Source organism: Marmota flaviventris, chromosome 6 (genome assembly GCF_047511675.1).
Source record: "Marmota flaviventris isolate mMarFla1 chromosome 6, mMarFla1.hap1, whole genome shotgun sequence".
NCBI lineage: Eukaryota > Metazoa > Chordata > Mammalia > Rodentia > Sciuridae > Marmota > Marmota flaviventris.
This window is the reverse complement of record NC_092503.1, coordinates 136625614-136644763: the sequence shown is the minus strand read 5'-3', so window position 1 is coordinate 136644763 and position 19150 is coordinate 136625614. Positions and strand designations below refer to the sequence as shown.

The 19150-nt window shown below is 37.0% G+C and overlaps 1 protein-coding gene across 2 annotated transcripts; it reads left to right on the top strand.

Annotated features, from left to right (window-relative positions):
* Nucleotides 1-369: 369 nt before the first annotated feature.
* Nucleotides 370-7871, top strand: LOC114107405 (serpin B9-like). Of its 2 annotated transcripts, none has more exons than XM_027954823.2 (6): nt 370-537; nt 3863-4000; nt 4575-4692; nt 6084-6226; nt 6619-6765; nt 7470-7871. In XM_027954823.2, the coding sequence occupies exons 1-6, from the start codon at nt 370-372 to the stop codon at nt 7869-7871; spliced, it is 1116 nt and encodes a 371-aa protein (XP_027810624.1). The 2 variants fall into 2 exon arrangements, with proteins under 2 accessions (XP_027810624.1, XP_027810623.1); XM_027954822.2 differs by having other exon boundaries at nt 6616-6765.
* The last annotated feature ends 11279 nt before the right edge of the window (nt 7872-19150 follow it).

The following is a 19150-nucleotide window of genomic DNA, read 5'->3' as shown; positions in this document are numbered from 1 at the left end:
ATCTAAGGCCCTCCCCTGGTGAGGGAGGGTCTTACTGCATAGAGCTGCCCCATGGTGTTTACCCTCCACTGTCTCTGGCTTCAAGCAGCACCACCTTGTTCTGGCTTTGACTACTCACTCTTCTTTCTTTGACCTGTCAACTTCTGTTCTCCTCAGCATGCTTTTCTGCTCTTCCTTTCCTAAACAGTTTAATGTTCTACAGACACCAGCCCCTTCCTCACATGTCTAATCTACTCCCATGGCTTTCACTGGTACTCTGAAATTTTCTGAATTCACAAGAAAAGTGAAAGCCAAGCAGAGAACACACACAGTGTCCTCAGCCCCATTTCATTGTGTTTCTCTGTCTTCTTTGCCCCCAGACCCTGAATCATGGATTCTCTTTCAAAAGCAAATGGCACCTTTGCCATCCAGGTTTTGAAGATGCTGTGTCAAGACAGACCTTCACAAAATGTGTTTTTTTCTCCCCTGAGCATCTCCTCTGCCTTGGCCATGGTGCTCCTGGGGGCAAAGGGGAACACCAAAGACCAGATGGCTCGGGTAAGCTTTCCTGTCAACGAGAAGGAGGGACTGGTCTGCAAGGCTTGTCTCCTATCCCCTCCTTGAGTTTTTTCAGAACTTTTGAGGAAGGAGGGGTGAGCCTGGACCATTTCAGGGAGGGGGTACAGAAGGAAAGGAGGGAGAGAGCTGAGGAGTTTCCTCCAGTGAGATGTTGTGGGGCTTGCTTGCAGGGGTTACTGTGTAGTCTCTTTTTCATTAATAACATTCCTTGTATTTGTAATTTTTTTTCTTACAATGTCTCCCTATATTGGTAGATACATGTGCTTTTTTTGAAAGGATCAGTTCTTGAACTAATTGAGCATTTTGTGCTTTTCTCTAAACTCCTCAGAATTTTTTCTCACCCTTTTCTAAAATTGTGCATTAGGAGTTTTGTTATATCATTATTTCCTTTGTAACATTAAGATAATTGATTGTGTTTAGCTATTTTTTATCATATTTTTGGTTTGATAATACAACATTCATATTATTTTCTAAATTAAATAATTATTGAGAATCATTCTTTAGAAGAAAAGAAACATTTTTAGTGTTTACCTCATTGAGAATTGTCAAGGTCAGTGTGGAAACTCTCTTCAACTGCTGCTGCTGGCATGAAGGACTTAGGGATGTCTCCCCAGGTACAGCCACTCCACTGCCCCCTCCTTCTGTTTCAGTCTTGTCAGGGAGAGGAGCCTTCCTGTGACAACAAGATAAAAATGGACATCCTACTAAAGGCTATGTACGGGGCATCCCTATAATGAAAACAAAATGTGGGTTGTAGAGAGAACCTGAACCATGCAAGGACTCATTCACCTCATCAACAAGTTCCTTAAACTTGTGGCCTTGGAACAGTTGTTCACTTATGGGAAATAGTCCATTTCTATCCCCCAGATGAGGGATGTTTGGGCAGTGATGGTAAATTGGTCCTACATTACTGCAAATCTCAGGCCTGGGCATGAGCCACAGAGGAAAAACAACTTGCTACTCAAAATGGTGTTTCACAGGGGGAAATGGCTCCAAGAATTTCTAATGCTTGCTGTGAAAAGAGACTTAACAGATATGAGCTACTTAGCAAATGTCCACTGTGACTCATGTTTATGCATAAGAAAACATCTGTAGAGTGAATAGACTAACAAAAATATGATTATATTAATACCCAAATATTCACAAAAGATTGCCATTACGTTATGCCTGTTGCTCCTGCCTGTTACTACTGTTGTTCCAGATCTGCCTCCAAGGTTGAAAAGACTGAAACTACATAAACCTGTATTACCACTTTTCAAAATGATTCAAATTGGTTACTTCTGGAATTGGCATTCTGCCAATTTCTTTCATGGTAAAAATTTATTTAGTAAAAGGTCTTTTTGTTTTTAACTTCTTCAGGAAACTTCAGTTTGTGTGGGATATAAGATGTTTATATTTTTTCCTGTTGAATTAACTTGTCAAACTAAGTCTCATTGACCTCTTAGCTGAATGCCTTATATAGTCCAGTAGAGGGCAATCCAGCTGATACAAAGGTTTGGCAATTTGGTTGTACATCTTTACCAGGTGATAAGCCTTTTCTTGTTATCTTCTGGCTAATATTTACCAAAGAAAGCAGGTATTTTGACCAACTGGAAGACTGAGAAAATATATGTTGTTAAATTTAATTATTTGGGAAATGGAAGTAATTTTACAAATTCTAGAAAAATTAGTTTTATAGCTTTTTTCAATACTGTCATTTAAGATTGTGTCCCAAAGTTGTGCTGTTCTGTCACTTATTTATACAATGTCAAAAGCTCGTGCTGAGTAATCCGAAAGAGAAAAATAGACAAGATGTTAGTTATTTGATTGATACATAGGAGAGTTATTTCTTTAGTAATTCTTTTTAATAATTAGTTAGTAGGTTAATTTCCATGTTGTTGGTATTTTATTTGTAGTGTTGTTGATTTTTTATTTCCATCACTAACATCATTGAATATAAATTGTGTCATTTGTGTATTTCAGAGTCAAATGAAACCCTTCTTGTGACATAATATGACACCTTTATTAAAATATAAAGCATCATATAATATACATATATTATCTTTCTCTAGGGTACTGGGCTTATTTTTTAATTAATTTTTAATTTGTTTTAATTGTACATGACAGTAGAATGCATTTATTCACTTTGATATAGCATACATAGATGAGATATAATTTCTCATTTTTCTGAGTGTAAATGTTGTAGAAGCATATTGGTTATTCAGTCACATATACACATAAAGTAATAATGTCTGTTTTATTCTACTATCTTTCCTATCCCCACATCCAATCCCCTCCCTTCCATCACTTCCCTCTACATAACCTAAGGTTGTAGGTTGTAACCACTATTCTTCTCTAGTGCCCCCTGCCTTATTGTGAATTAGCATCTTCATATTAGAGAAAACATTCAAACTTTGATTTTGGGGGGATTGGATTGTTTTGCCTATCATGATATTCTCCAACTCCATCCATTTACTGAAAAATGCCATAATTATCTGAGATGAGAATGGAAACCCCTGCTTTTTTATGAATCCATGAGTGATAAGCTTTTTTCCCATCCTTTCACCTTCAGCCTGTGGATCTTTGTCCATAAGGTGAATCTCTTGAGGACAGCATATTGTTGGGGCTTGCTTTTTAATCCAATCTGCCAATCTACATCTTTTCATTGATGAGTTTAGGCCATTAACATTCAGGATTATTATTGATATATGATTTGTGTTCCCTGTCATTTTTATGTATTTCTGGGTTTTGATTTGTTTTAGTTGCCCCTGGGTTGAATGTTCCTTTAGTGCAGGGTTCAAGAACTGATTTATTCTTATTAATAATATTGCTCATTTTTTACTCTTATTTCCTTTTAAATATTATGATGATGATTGCATTCCTGTCCAAATGTTTGTTTGGATTTTTAGTTTTTTGAACTGCATCTTCTTTGTAAATAAATAGAGGCAAGTTATTTTAATATTTGAACTGCATTACTTTGTACATAAATAGAGACAAGTTACTCTCTATTTCTGACAAATTTATGGTGTCCATAGGATGCAGTACTTACCAATAGTCCCTTATCTGAACCTCTCTTGCCCCTTTCATTTTTTTTCTATTGTTCATCTATAAACTATGCAGAGAGCTCTGTGCAGGTGCCAAACCCGTATTTTTACTCAGGAGTTTCCTGGCCCCTCTCTCCACCTATCCCACCAGTGTCACTTTTCACTGACAATCAACTTCCTCTCAAAGGATAAATTTATGCAGTATTTGAGGAAAAAAAGCTTGCAAATTATTGTGGAGATCAACAGCAAAACTGAGAGAATTTTGTTGCATTCCTTCATAGGCACTGTCTTTAAACACAGAGGAAGACATCCATGAGGGCTTCCAGATGCTTCTCAACCAAGTTAACAACCCTGGGTCAAAGTACTTGCTTACAACAGCCAACAGGCTCTTTGGAGAAAAGAACTGTGATTTCTTCTCAGTAAGTTGAATCAGCAGAAGAACAAAAGTTTTATTTATAATACCTGGTGATATACAACACAGAAAAGAGACTCTAGAGACCAGGAAGTATGGCATATTTGGGAGGCTGTGGCAAGAGGATGGAGAGTTAGAGACTAGCTTGGACAACCTAGTTACACCCTGGTCTCAAGAACAAAATGAACTGCCTTGGGACATAGCTCAGTGGTACAGCATTTGCCTAGCATGCTCAAGGACCTGAGCTCAATCCCCAATACTAAAAAAATGAGCAAAAACAAAAGAACAATATTTGAGAGAACTTGAGAAACTCACAGTAAACTATTTTTAGTAAAAACCCAATTCTACAATCATAACATATCATTTCAATTTACGCAATGTCTCAAATATCATTTATTAACTCTGATTTTTCAGGGCTCAGAAAATATCTCTTACAAACTAAAATGTTTCACCATCAAGTAGCTTAAGATTTGATCATGTTTTTAATTTTAAGAAAAGCCTAAAGCTAGCATTCAGAATGCTTTGAAGCTCACTGTCATTTTATTGAGCAACCTGGCCACCTGAACTATTTCTCTCCAAAGACATTTAAGGAGTCCTGTCTTCAGTTCTACCACTCGGAGCTGGAGTTGCTGTCCTTTATCAAAGATTCAGAGAAGTCCAGGGAGCATATAAATGCTTGGGTCTCAAAAGAAACGAAAGGTCAGAATCATCAGTTATTTCATTCTCTTCCCACCCCACATCTGTTCTCCTCTCTTCTCTCCTCTACCTCTCCTCACCACTGCTATTGTCAGTAGTGTTGCAGAACCATCAGAGCAAGGTTGCCTGGCTGAGCCGCTTGGTGCCTGTGAACCTTAGTGTCTCATAGAAGATCTGATCAATGCTCAGGTTTTCAAACCCAGACAATTAATGCTGTTGGTTGTTCCAGGGCCAGAGTGGCTAATGCAAGTATAAAAAGAAACTCATAGGTCAGATTTCCCATATAATACTTTACATGTCACTGGCCTGTATTGTTCACACAGCAGGTGATTCTCATCTATGGGAACAGATCAATGGCCAGATCTTCCCAAGTCATGCCCTTGGCCCTCTTCTTCCTGGAGGCAGTTTGGACTTCACTTCTGCCACTTTTACATGTTAAGATGACTTCTCCTACTTCTTTTTTCCTATCTCTCATTTAAGTGCCCTTCATAAGACTTGAGAAGCCTAGATTTGATTAGTCAACTACAGAGCCTCTCTGAGAACTGATCCATTCCACAGATTGAAAACACCCTGCTTGTGAGGTTAAAACATACTCATTTCTGTTTTAGAGTATGAAAAGCTCTAACCTTGGTTCTCAAGATCAATAATGGTTTGATGTTTGAACTATTCAGGCACTAACACACCACTAGGAATGTCCCTATTTCAGCTAACAAATGAGATAGTAAAAAATAGAGGAAGTACATTCCACTATTTCTTCTTGGAATCTTTTCTTCTTGTGCCCTCTAGAGGCAGCAAATTAGCAGGGATGCTCTTAGTTCCTTGGAACCATAGCACTTGATATACAGGGAAAGAAGGACATACCTTCACCTACCCAAATCATTATCTGTTCCAGGGATTCCAGGCACCAGGAGGGTGCAATCATAAAATCTCTTCTGTAGTCTCCAGAAACTCCTCCTATGTCCCTGCTCTGGAGCTATTCAATTCCGGCTGCCTCTGGAATGTTGCCAGGTAGCTGTACAATGTTAGAACTGGACCTGACCATAGGGCCTTAGACCTGACACTGCTCTTACCCACAGCAGGTAATGTCAGCTCCTACCCAGCCCCTCTCTCCTTTGCTGCTTGTCTTCTTCTCCAACCTGTTGTCAAATTTCTGCTTTGTACCAACCTGCTTTCCTACAGTGACTTAGAAGTCTTTCACCATCATCAACTTGGTAGCTATTCCAATGTCTGTCATCATGAATACCACTCATAGCTGGGATTTTTTACTTTTATACCTATCATCCAAACTCAGCACATTTGAAAACAGAATGTTTGGATCTCCAAGACATTGTGTCATGAATATTCACCACATATTCAGAAGAACCAACTGATAGAGTTTGTGCTTGTCTTGAAAGGTAAAATTCCAGAGATGCTACCAGTGAACTCGATTGATGAGCTGGTCAGGCTGGTTCTTGTCAATGCCATCTACTTCCAAGGAATGTGGGACAAGCCATTTGACAAATCATGCACGGAAGAAATGGCTTTCAAAGTAAACCAGGTAGGGAGAGACTTTCAAAAATTATGCTATTCTGATGAAAAAATTGAATAGAAAATTTAAATTTGTAAAGGTATATGTGGTTAATCATAATTTCAAACTTATAATCTCTTTTAATGAATTATAAACTCATTGAAAAAAAAATGATGCACATAAATAATACTTGCTGTCTATTATGTTTTATATCCTATTAGCACTCTAACTGCCTCTGATGAACTCTCATACATGTATTGGTTTAATATCATTCTGGACACAAATATCTTCCTATAGACATAAGCTGCTTACATAGAAAGCAAAAAGAAGATATATATACACACACACACACACACATATCTTTTTTGCCCCTTTTCATACTGTTATAAATATTGTGCTCATGTAGTCATTCTTCTCAGGAGGAGGAAAGGACAGTACAGATGATGTGGCAGGAAGACAATTTTAACTACATCTACATCAGTGAGTTCCAGACAAAGTTGGTGGAACTGCCCTACGCTGGCAAGACACTGAGCATGATCATCCTGCTCCCAGATGAGGACCTTAGTGTGGTGAGTCAGGAGGGGCTGCACACCTGTGAACTCAGAAATTCAGTGGGAAGAATTGGGTACACCCTGTGCCTTTCTTTCACAGTATCTCCAACCCAAAGCCCAAATGGCCCAGTCCTGTCCTCCTTGATTCCTTGTGGTATGATCCTTATTGCAAGAGAGTTAACAGTCCTCTCAAGGGTGACAGTGCACTGTGATGACCTAAAGGGTCTCTGTACAGAGCAGCTCCCATAGGCTTTCCCTCTCTTCAGGTCCCTAACTGTGATGATGAGTTTCCACAAACAGCGTCGCATTCCACCTTAGACAGATGTCCCTGTCCTGGAGAGGCTCACACTGAGAGCCCTTCCTTTCCCAGTCTCTTTTGCTTGCTAGCAATGGTTTATTGTGTTAAAACTAAGCCTCCTTCAAACCAATAAATACCATTAGAAAAGCACCACTGACACATCTAGAGGCTTTTCACAAATAAACATGTTTTGCTAGTGGATGGATAAGGAGGGGCAGCCACAGTCTTCCTGCAGGGAAATCACATATGGGATTGCACGTGGGGTGGTGGACAAGTCAGAGCTCTCACAAGCTTCTGGGCAGCTGAAGGAGCTAACCATCCTGTGTGGGCAGTCAACATTGAATGTTCAAGGAAATGTCTGTGTGTGTGTGTCCATAGATACGTGCCATAGTCTGAATATGAACCTGTGATTCTGGTCTTTCAGGTGGAAAATAACCTTACTTTTGAGAAATTCATAGCCTGGACCAAGGCAGCCTCTTTGCAGAATATTGGATTAGAAGTTCTCCTTTCGAGATTTAAACTGCAGGAGGATTACGACATGCAGTCTGTGCTTCAGCGTTTGGGAATGGTTGATGCCTTCCAACATGGCCAGGCTGATTTCTCTGGAATGTCAACTGAGACAGACCTGTGTCTATCCAAAGTTGTGCACAAGAGTGTCGTGGAGGTGAATGAAGAAGGCACTGAGGCTGCAGCAGCTGACATAGATGAAGTGTTTGACTGCACATCATGGTCACCAAAGTTCTGTGCTGACCACCCCTTCCTTTTCTTCATCAGGCATAACAGAACCAACACTCTTCTGTTCTGTGGCAGGTTCTCATGTCCCTAAGCGTTGTAATTCCCCTCCATGGAGAATTTCCATCTTTCCATGTCCCCCAATTCCCTTTACAGTTCACAAGGATGGGCCTTTAGGTGAACACCAAGTAGAAAAATGAGGGCAGAGTCTTAAGCCTTCTAAACAACTTGCAAGTGTGATCCCATGATGCACCACACTGAGCTGTCCCCATACTGCCCACTCATTTGTACCACAGAACTAGGTCATGGCCAATAGACTGTCCTGATTCCCTGTTGTACTTAGGATGTGTGCAGTACAGAGGCCATATGATAGCTTGCAAACTTTCCCTTAGATGGCCCCAAACACATTTCCCACTCATTCCACATGCAATTCCTGCTTTTCTGGAACTTCAAACTTGTCACACAGCTGCCTTAGCCTGAATGCCTCAATAATAATAAATGCTGGTATATACTGTTACTACCATTCTAGTTTAAAGAGAAAACAAATTTTAGTCTGGAGGTGTGTCTCAGTTGTTCAGCAATTGTCTAGCACATGTGAGGCATTGGGTTAGACCCTCAACACCACATAAAAAATAAAATAAATAAAATAAAAATATTATGTCCATCTATAACTAAAAGAAAAAACCTTTAATGCATATTTTAATTTGGTCTCTCATTACCATTCACCATTCACCATATATGTTCTGCATTGCAATAGATAATAGGAACACAAGGAGACAGAGTCATGGTCCTTTGACACCTGCTGTTTAAAGTGTTTTCCCAATTTATACAGTGTTTATGACAACCAGATTGCACAGTTGAATAGCTTTGAACTACCATGTAGCCCCCTTGCAGCTAGGACACCTTGCCTGGTGGTGTTGCATTTCTCTACCTCCAACCCAAACAGTTAAATGCCATTAGTCCTTTAAAGTTCTGTTCAAATGTTATCTTCTTCAAGACATTTTCCCATTTTTCATAATCAGATGTAAATCTTTGAACTTTCACAATAACTGCCAATGATAGTTGCATTGCTTATTTAGTAATCATTTTTATTATTTGTCTTTTGACTAGGCCTTAAAATCTTTACAATTTGTGATTATATTCTACATGCTATAGTGCAGTAATAAATAATTTGATCATATATGATCTCTGTAGTATGTATGCAACTAAATACAGAATAGTAACTTTGTCCATTGCTAATAAAACAAAGAGACTTCATATAGATAGAAACAAGTCCGTCATTAGCTTCACAATTTGCCTAGAAATGATCTATAAATGCATTTTCCACTGACTACTTACCATAAAATGTAAAGAGGGAGTTAAAGAAAAATTTCTTTGTTGGTTCCTATCATATGAAAGATGTTATATTCTATTTTAGCAGGGCCAGTATATGGAAAATAAGGAAATTAAATGTTATTACAAAAATGAAGGAGTTATGAGATTCTGTATAAAGAGGGTACTAAATGAGAATAATATATATGTTAAGAATCCAAAACAAAAAATCAGTTGTTTTTAAAGTGCTCTAGGTGAATTGTAAGCATATAGGGTTTTATTCCCATGTGTATTTTTAAACAATGGAAGTGTCAAAAATTAGGGTCAACTGTGTTAGACTAAATGACTTTATTGTATAGGCTGCATGGTATATGACTATATTATACTTATCATAGAGAAGCATAGTTTGCATCATATTATGGCAGGTTATACTCAATGAAAACCTTCCAGAGTCCTTTTATTTTAGAATATCCTGTAAACAACTAGAGCACCAGAGCATGATTGTACAACACTACATGTTCCCTTGAATAAAACTGAAGAGGAATTTTGAATAATAATTTTAAAAAGGAAAAGAAAATGTAGAAAGGTACTTAGAGCTCTTACTTTCTAAGTACAGAATCCCCTACCCAATTCAAGGCATCGTAATCTCCATCAAGAACAACAACAACAAAATAAGTTTTGTAGTGCTGTTAAATCTATCATTATAAATACAACTGGTGCAAATTGGTCAAATGGAGTCAACAGACACATAAGCATTTGAGGAACATTCCATATCCAAATGACAATAGTCATATGAACAAATGACCCTGGCTTGATTCAGTTTCTCGTGAATATAATTTTTATTCAACTCTCATTTTGTAAGTCAATAAGTATATATTACCATATTATTCTCTCATAAGTAGAATTCATTGTAAGTAGACATCTCAAAAATTAGATAATTTAAATAAGTTGGTAAGATAAAATTCAGAATGTCTAAAATTAGCCAGGAGCAGTGGCTCACACCTGTAATCCCAGTAGCTCCAGAAATTGAGGCAGGAGGTTTTGAGTTCAAAATCAGCCATAGCAAAATCAAGACACTAAGCAACTCAGGGAGATGCTGTCTCAAATAAGAAAGTAGGGCTGGAGATGTGGCTCAGTGGCCAAGTGCCATTGAGTTCACTCCCTGGTACCCCTCTCCAATAAATAAATAAGTTAATAAAATGTCTAAAATTGTTAACATTTTTTCCCAGATTGCTGGCCATTCGGGATTATATTTATCTCTGTTAGGTGTTTAAGATGCAATGTCCATTGCTTTCTCTTTTAAATATAAACTTCTAGGTTTGACAAAGAAATAATTTGTTAACTATGCTGGTCTGATATCTTGGTTTTCATAGTAATTTAAAAATGGGCAAATTAGGTAAATATAAGAAAGTAAAAGTTTATAAATGGGGATGAAACATCTGAATCGTTTATATATTACAACAATGACAAATCAATTGCTAAATGTAAATTCAAGTAGTCTTAATTTCATGATAATAATATCTATTAAATGTATTTTTATAAAATATTGATAGATAGGAAAACAACTTACATTTGCTCTTCCCTGGATATTTACTTAAAAATAAAGCTTTACTGAGTACAGAGGCACCTGCCTGTAATACAAGTGGCTATGGAAGCTGAGGCAGAAGGATTGCAAGTTCAAAGCCAGCCTTAGCAATTTAGCAAGAACCTAAACAACTTACTGAGACCTTGTCTCTAAATAAAATAAAAAAGGGCTGGGATGTGTGCTTAGTGGATAGTGTCCCTAATTTCAATAAAAATGGCTTTTAAGAGTTAATGTTTGAATTAACATCTGCAATTTTATACAGAAAGAAAGACAAAGGGAGAAAGACCTTAAGCCTTAACATGCATTTTGATGAAAATATTGAAAAATGTGGTATTGTATCTTATTAAAAAGTAGGAATTTCTCTAAATTTTAAATATTTATATGGTTTGTTTCAACCTGTAAATTTAAATTTAAGAGAGGGAAAAAAGGCGGAACAAACCTTTTCTCTTATTTCAAACAAAATGTTGAGGGGAAAAATACAAAGAAAGTTAAAAGGATGAGGATATATCTTTTAGAAAGTGTTTATTAATGAGGAAAGATTTTTGTATATAAGCTATGATGTTTGCCTTAAATTAAAATGACTGGATTGTTTCAAAATGGGAAGAGAAATAAGCAAAAAGCTCAAAAGCTAAAGGTTTAAACAAGTTGCAGAGAGTCTAAGAAGGTTGCAGGTTTGTGAAGGACAAATGTCCTAAAGGGAAGTGTATGTGTAATTATGCTGACTATAATTAAGAGGAATTATTTGCAGTGTTTTCAAAAATGATAATTTAATCCTCTGGATATAAAAACAGAATCTAGGTTTCTATGTGGCTTTGTTAGTTAGTTTGTTTGTTTCATTTTGTTTTGTTCTTTTACCAAGGTTTTTGATCTCAGGTGCACTTAAGCACTGAGCCACACGCCCAGCCCATATTAACCTTCATGCTATATAAAGAACTCAAAAAAACTTAACACCAAAAAGCAAACAACCCCATCAACAAATCATCTAAGGAACTGAACAGACATTTCACAGAAGAAATACAATTGATCAGCAAATATATGCAAAAATGTTCAATATTTCTAGCAATTAGAGAAATGAAAATCAAAACTATTCTAAGATTTCATCTCATTCCAGTCAGAATGGCAATTATGAAGGACACAAGCAACAATATGTTGGCAAGGATGTGGAGGAAAATGTACACATTGCTTATGGGACTGCAAATTGGTGCATCCATTGTGGAAAGCCAAATAGATATTCCTCAGAAAACTTAGAATGCAACCATTATTTGACCCAGCAATTGTACTCCTCAGTTTATACCTAAAAGGCTTAAAATCAGCATACTACAGTGATGCAGCCACATCAATGTTTACAGCAGCTCAATTCTTATTAGCTAAATTATGGAATGAACCTAGGTGCCCTTCAACAGATTAATGGATAAAGAAAGTGTGGTATATACACACAATTGAATATTTGCCTTAAAGAAGAATGAAATCATGGCATCTGTGGGTAAATGGATGGAACAGGAGAATATGCTAAATAAATAAGCCAATACCCCAAAGCTAAAGGCTGAATGTTTTCTCTAACATGTGGATGCTAATTCACAATGGGGGAAGGGGATGGGGGAAGAATAGAGAAATTTCAGATTAGACAGATGGCAGTGAAAGGACGGGGAGGGATATGGGGGAAAGAAGGATAGCAGAATGAATCAGACACTAAAAACCTATGTGCATATATGAGTACACAACCAGTGTGATCCTACATCATGTACCACCAGAAGAATGAGAAGTTATACTCAATTTATGTATAATGTGTCAAAATGCATTCTACTGTCATGTATAATCAATTAGAAGAAAATTTTTAAAAAAGAGATAGAAAGCAACCTGATCAGATTAAAATTCTAAAATGAACTGTGACCAAAATGTGAGGTTGAATACGATATTATCATATGCCAACAGCAAAAATGGGATATTTCATGATGGGGTGAGGATGGGTAGTGGTTGAGACACCTGGGAATCTGCAGACATGGGAGTCAAAGGGTCACACAGGTGTCTAACTTGTGGGTAAAGTGTCATTTGTGCGACAGTAATTGAGAAGAGATAAAGTATGGTTGGGAGCTTTCTGACCAGGGAGTTGACCTGTCACACTCTCCCGTTATACTCTGCTAGGACTTTCATGAAATAATTTTGAGTTTTCTGAAAGAAGAAAATTCACAAGCACTGTGATGAGAATAATTCTGGGAACTGTAAGAACTTATAGAGGCCACAATTACATAAATACAGGCTGCCAACTGTCCTAGGTGTTAGCTTTTCTTAATCCATAAGAGAGTGACCCTTTCAGGTACATAGAGAATATTTCACAGTGATCATAATGTAGTTGATGTCATGGGCCTCAACAATTCCCAGCTGGGCAATGCTATTTATTACCAACAGATGTAGGCTCAAGCAATCTCTAGGGAACATTGCTATGCTCTGTAATTTAGGTCTAGTCCTTAATCTTTTACAAAAAAAAAAATTAAACTCTTACACATTGTAATTGAAAGGTTGATATTTTATGTCAGAGAAACAATTCACTAATAACAGCCATGCTCAATACTATCTCCTGGGAGAACTCTCCTGATAACAAGGGTTATTATAGCACTTTTCATGGTATGCTTCATATTTTAGTTAAATTACCAGGATCCAAATCAATACAAAGATGAATAAGAAGTGGGTCTGTCCTCAAGGAGCTATGGTCAGCCTCTGCAAATTTCAAACAGGAACACCAATGGTAACTCAAAGAAGTATGTTATAAGTGTTAAAGGAGGTGCCAGATAAAGCAACTAAGGGTCAAGAAAGTGAATGAGCATTTTTTCATGTATTTGTTGATTGATTGTATATCATTCTCTGAGAAGTGTCTCTTCAGACCCTTGGCCCATTTGTCGATTGGGTTATTTGTTTTCTTATTGTTTAATTTTTTGAGTTCTTGTGCTTAGGTGTCCTATTAAGGAATTTGGAGCCCGACCCCACGAGATGGAGAGCCAACTTTGTTTTCTATTAGACGCAGAGTTTCTGGATTGATTCCTAGCTCTTTGATCCATTTTGAGTTAACTTTTGTGCATGGTGAGAGAAAGGGATTCAATTTCATTTTGTTGCATATGTATTTCCAGTTCTCCCAGCACCATTTGTTGAAGATGCTATCCTTTCTCCGTTGCATTCTTTTAGCAACTTTGTCTAATATAAAGTAGTTGTAATTTTGTGGAATGGTCTCTGTGTCCTCTATTCTGTACCATTGGTCCACCCACCTGTTTTGGTACCAGTACCATGCTGTTTTTGTTACTATTGCTCTGTAGTATAGTTTAAAATCTGGTATCACTATACCGCCTGTTTCACTCTTCCTGCTTAGAATTGCTTTTGCTATTCTGGGTCTTTTATTTTTTCAGATGAATTTCATGATTGCTTTTTCTATTTCTGTGAGAAATGCTGCTGGGATTTTTTTTATTGGTTGTTCAAAACATTACAAAGCTCATGATATATCATCTTTCATACATTTGACTCAATTGGGTTATGAACTCCCATTTTTACCCCAAATACAAATTGCAGAATCACATCAGTTACACACTCACATTTTTACATAATGGCATATTAGTGACTGTTGTATTCTGGTACCTTTCCTATCCCCTACTATCCCCCTCCCCTCCCCTCCCATCTTCCCTCTCTAACTCATCTGCTGTTGTTCAATTCTCTCCCTTGTTCCCCCCCTTTCCCCTCACAACCTCTTATATGTAATTTTGAGTAACATTAAGGGTCTCCTACCATTTCCATGTGCTTTCCCTTCTCTCTCCCTTTCTCTCCCCCCACTCGTCTTTGTTTAATGTTAATCTTTTCCTCATGCTCTTCCTCCCTGTTCTGTTCTTAGTTGCTCTCTTTATATCAAAGAAGACATTTGGCATTTGTTTTTTTAAGGATTGGCTAGCTTCCCTTAGCATAATCTGCTCTAATACCATCCATTTCCCTGCAAATTCTATGATTTTGTCATTTTTTCGTGCTGCATAATACTCCATTGTGTATAGATGCCACATTTTTTTTTTTTATCCATTCATCTATTGAAGGGCATCTAGGTTGGTTCCACAGTCTAGTTATTGTGAATTGTGCCGCTATGATCATTGATGTGGCAGTATCCCTATAGTGAGCTCTTTTAAGATCCTCAGGGAATAGTCCGAGAAGGGCGATAGCTGGGTCAAATGGTGGATCCATTCCCAGCTTTCCCAGGAATCTCCATACTGCTCTCCAAATTGGCCTCACCGATTTGCAGTCCCACCAACAGTGTACAAGTGTACCCTTTTCCCCACATCCTTGATAATACTTATTGTTGTTTGACTTCAAAATGGCTGCCAATCTTACTGGAGTGAGATGCTATCTTAGGGTGGTTTTGATTTGCATTTCTCTGACTGCTAGAGATGGTGAGCATTTTTTCATGTACTTGTTGATTGATTTTATGTTCTTCTCTGTGAAGTGTCTGTTCAGGTCCTTGGCCCATTTGTTGATTGGGTTATTTGTTATCTTATTGTTTAATTTTTTGAGTTCTTTGTATATTCTGGATATTAGGGCTCTATCTGAAGTGTGAGGGGTAAAAATTTGTTCCCAGGATGTAGGCTCCCTATTTACCTCTCTTATTGTTTCTCTTGCTGAGAAAAACCTTTTTAGTTTAAGTAAGTCCCATTTGTTTATTCTTGCTATTAACTCTTGGGCTATGGGCATCCTATTAAGGAATTTGGAGCCCAACCCCACAGTATGTAGATAGTAGCCAACTTTTTCTTCTATCAGATGCAGTGTCTCTGATTTGATATCTAGCTCCTTGATCCATTTTGAGTTAACTTTTGTGCATGGCGAGAGAAAGGGATTCAGTTTCATTTTGTTGCATATGGATTTCCAGTTTTCCCAGCACCATTTGTTGAAGATGCTATCCTTTCTCCATTGCATGCTTTTAGCCCCTTTATCAAATATAAGAAAGTTGTAATTTTGTGGATTGGTTTCTGTGTCCTCTATTCTGTACCATTGATCCACCTGCCTGTTTTGGTACCAGTACCACGCTGTTTTTGTTACTATTGCTTTGTAGTACAGTTTGAACTCTGGTATCGCTATACCTCCAGATTCACACTTCCTGCTTAGAATTGCTTTTGCTATTCTGGGTCTTTTGTTTTTCCATATGAATTTCATGATTGCTTTATCTATTTCTACAAGAAATGTCGTTGGGATTTTGATTGGCATCGCATTAAACCTGTTTCGAACTTTGGGTAATATCACCATTTTGATGATGTTAGTTCTGGCTATCCATGAACAGGGTACATTTTTCCATCTTCTAAGATCTTCTTCTATCTCTCTCTTTAGGGTCTGTAGTTTTCATTGTATAAATCTTTCACCTCTTTTGTTAGGTTGATTCCCAAGTATCTTTTCTTCTTTGAGGATATTGTGAATGGAGTGGTTTTCCTCATTTCCATTTCAGAAGTTTTGTTGCTGATATACAGGAATGCCTTTGATTTATGCATGTTGATTTTATATCCTGCCACTTTACTGAATTCATTTATTAACTCTAGCAGTTTCTTTGTAGACCCTTTTGGGTGTGTTAAATATATTATCATGTCATCCGCAAATAGCGATAATTTAAGTTCTTCTTTTCCTATTTTTATGCCTTTAATTTCTTTTGTCTGTCTAATTTCTCTGGCCAGTATTTCAAGAACTAAATTGAATAGAAGTGGTGATAGAGGGCATCCCTGTCTTGTTCCAGATTTTAGAGGGAATGCCTTCAGTTTTTCTCCATTTAGCATGATGCTAGCCTGAGGTTTAGCATATATAGCTTTTACAATGTTGAGTTAAGTTCCTGTTATCCCTAGTTTTTCTAGTGTTTTGAACATAAAGGGATGCTGTACTTTGTCGAATGCTTTTTCTGCATCTATCGAGATGATCATATGGTTTTTATCTTTAAGTCTATTGATGTGGTGAATAGCATTTATTGATTTCCGTATATTGAACCAGCCTTGCATCCCAGGGATGAATCCTACTTGATCATGGTGCACAATTTTTTTGATATGCTTTTGTATTCAATTTGCCAGGATTTTATTGAGAATTTTTGCATCCAAGTTCATTAGAGATATTGGTCTGTAGTTTTCTTTCTTTGAGGTGTCTTTGTCTGGTTTCGGGATCAGGGTGATGTTGGCCTCATAGAATGAATTTGGAAGAGCTCCTTCTTTTTCTATTTCTTGAAATAGCTTGAAAAGTATTGGTATTAATTCTTCTTTGAAGGTTTTGTAAAACTCCGCTGTATACCCATCCAGTCCAGGGCTTTTTTTGGTTGGTAGTCTTTTGATGGCTTCTTCTATTTCTTCCTTTGTTATTGGTCTGTTTAAATTGTGTGTCTTCCTGACTCAATCTGGGCAGATCGTATGACTTAAGAAATTTATCGATATCTTCACTATCTTCTATTTTATTGGAATATAGGGTTTCAAAATACTTTCTAATTATCTTCTGTATTTCTGTAGTGTCTGTTGTGATATTGCCTTTCTCATCCCGTATGTGAGTAATTTGAGTTCTCTCTCTTCTCTTCGTTAGCATGGCTAAGGGCCTGTCGATCTTATTTATTTTTTCAAAGAACCAACTTTTAGTTTTATCAATTTTTTCAATGTTTTTTTTTGTTTCAATTTCGTTGATTTCTGCTCTAATTTTAATTATTTCTTGTCTTCTACTACATTTGCTGTTGTTTTGCTCTTACTTTTCTAGGTTTTTGAGGTGTAGTGTGAGTTCATTTATTTGTTGGTTTTTTCTTTTTTTGAGGAAAGAACTCCAAGAAATGAATTTCCCTCTTAAAACTGCTTTCATTGTGTCCCATAGATTCCGGTATGTTGTGTCTGTATTGTCATTTGTCTCTAAGAATTTTTTTTATCTCCTCCTTTATGTCTTCTGTAACCCATTGATCATTCAGTAACATATTGTTCATTTTCCATGTGATGTAGGATTTTTCCTTCCTTCTTTTATCATTGATTTCCAGTTTCATTCCATTATGATCAGATATGGTGCATGGTATTATCTCCACACCTTTATATTTACTAAGAGTTGCCCTATGGCATAATATATGGTCTATCTTTGAGTAGGATCCATGTGCTGCTGAGAAGAACATGTATCCACTTGATGATGGTTGATATATTCTATATATGTTGGTTAAGTCTAGGTTATTGATTGTGCTGTTGAGTTCTATAGTTTCTTTATTCAGCTTTTGTCTAGAGGATCTGTCTAATGGCGAGAGCGGTGTGTTGAAGTCACCCATAATTATTGTGTTGTAGTCTATTTGACTCTTGAACTTGATGAGAGTTTGTTTTATGAACATTGCAGCTCCATTGTTTGGTGCATACAAATTAATAATTGTTATGTCTTGTTGGTGGATGGTTCCTTTTAACAGTATATAGTGTCCTTCTTTATCCCTTTTGATTAACTTAGGTTTGAAATTGATTTTATTCGATATGAGTATGGCCACTCCTGCTTGCTTCCGAGGGCCATGTGAGTGGTATGATTTTTCCCAACCTTTTACCTTCAGCCTGTGTATGTCTTTTCCTATCATATGAGTCTCCTGAAGGCAGCATATTGTTGGATTTGGTTTTTTTTTTTTTTTTTTTTTTGATCCAGGTTACTAGCCTATGTCTCTTGATTGGTGAGTTTAGGCCATTAACATTTAAGGTTACAATTGAAATATGATTTGTACTTCCAGTCATGTTTATTTATTTATTTATTTTAGTTTGGCTAGTTTTTACTTTTTGGTTATTTTCCTCCCCCTTTACTGAGATACCTCCCACTGTTAGTTTTGGGCACTATTTTTCAATTCCTCTTCTTGTAGTATTTTGCTCAAAATGCTCTGCAGTGCTGGTTTTCTGGCTGCGAATTCTTTTAGCTTTTGTTTATCATGAAATATTTTAGTATCATTGTCAAGTCTGAAGCTTAATTTTGCTGGATACAGTATTCTTGGTTGGAATCCATTATTTTTCAGTGTTTGAAATACATTGTTCCAGGATCTTCTCACTTTCAAAGTCTGTGATGAAAAATCAGTCATTAACCTAATTGGTTTACCCCTGAATGTAATCTGCCTCCTTTCTCTCATAGCTTTTAATATTCTCTCCTTGTTATGTATGTTGGCTATCTTCATAATTATATGTCTTGGAGTTGGTCTATTACGGTTTTGAATGTTTGGGGTCCTGTAGGCTTCCAGGATTTGGCAATCCATTCCATCTTTCATCTCTGGGAAGTTTTCTAGAATTATTTCATTTAATATGTTGTCCATTCCTTTGGTTTGAATCTCTATGCCTTCTTCTATCCCGATGACTCTCAAATTTGGTTTTTTTTATGACATCCCATATCTCTTGAATAGATTGCTCATGGGATTTAAGCATCTTTTCTGTGTTGACTATATTCTTTTCAAGTTGATAAACTTTGTCTTCATTTTCTGATGTTCTGACTTCTACTTGATCTAGTCTATTTGT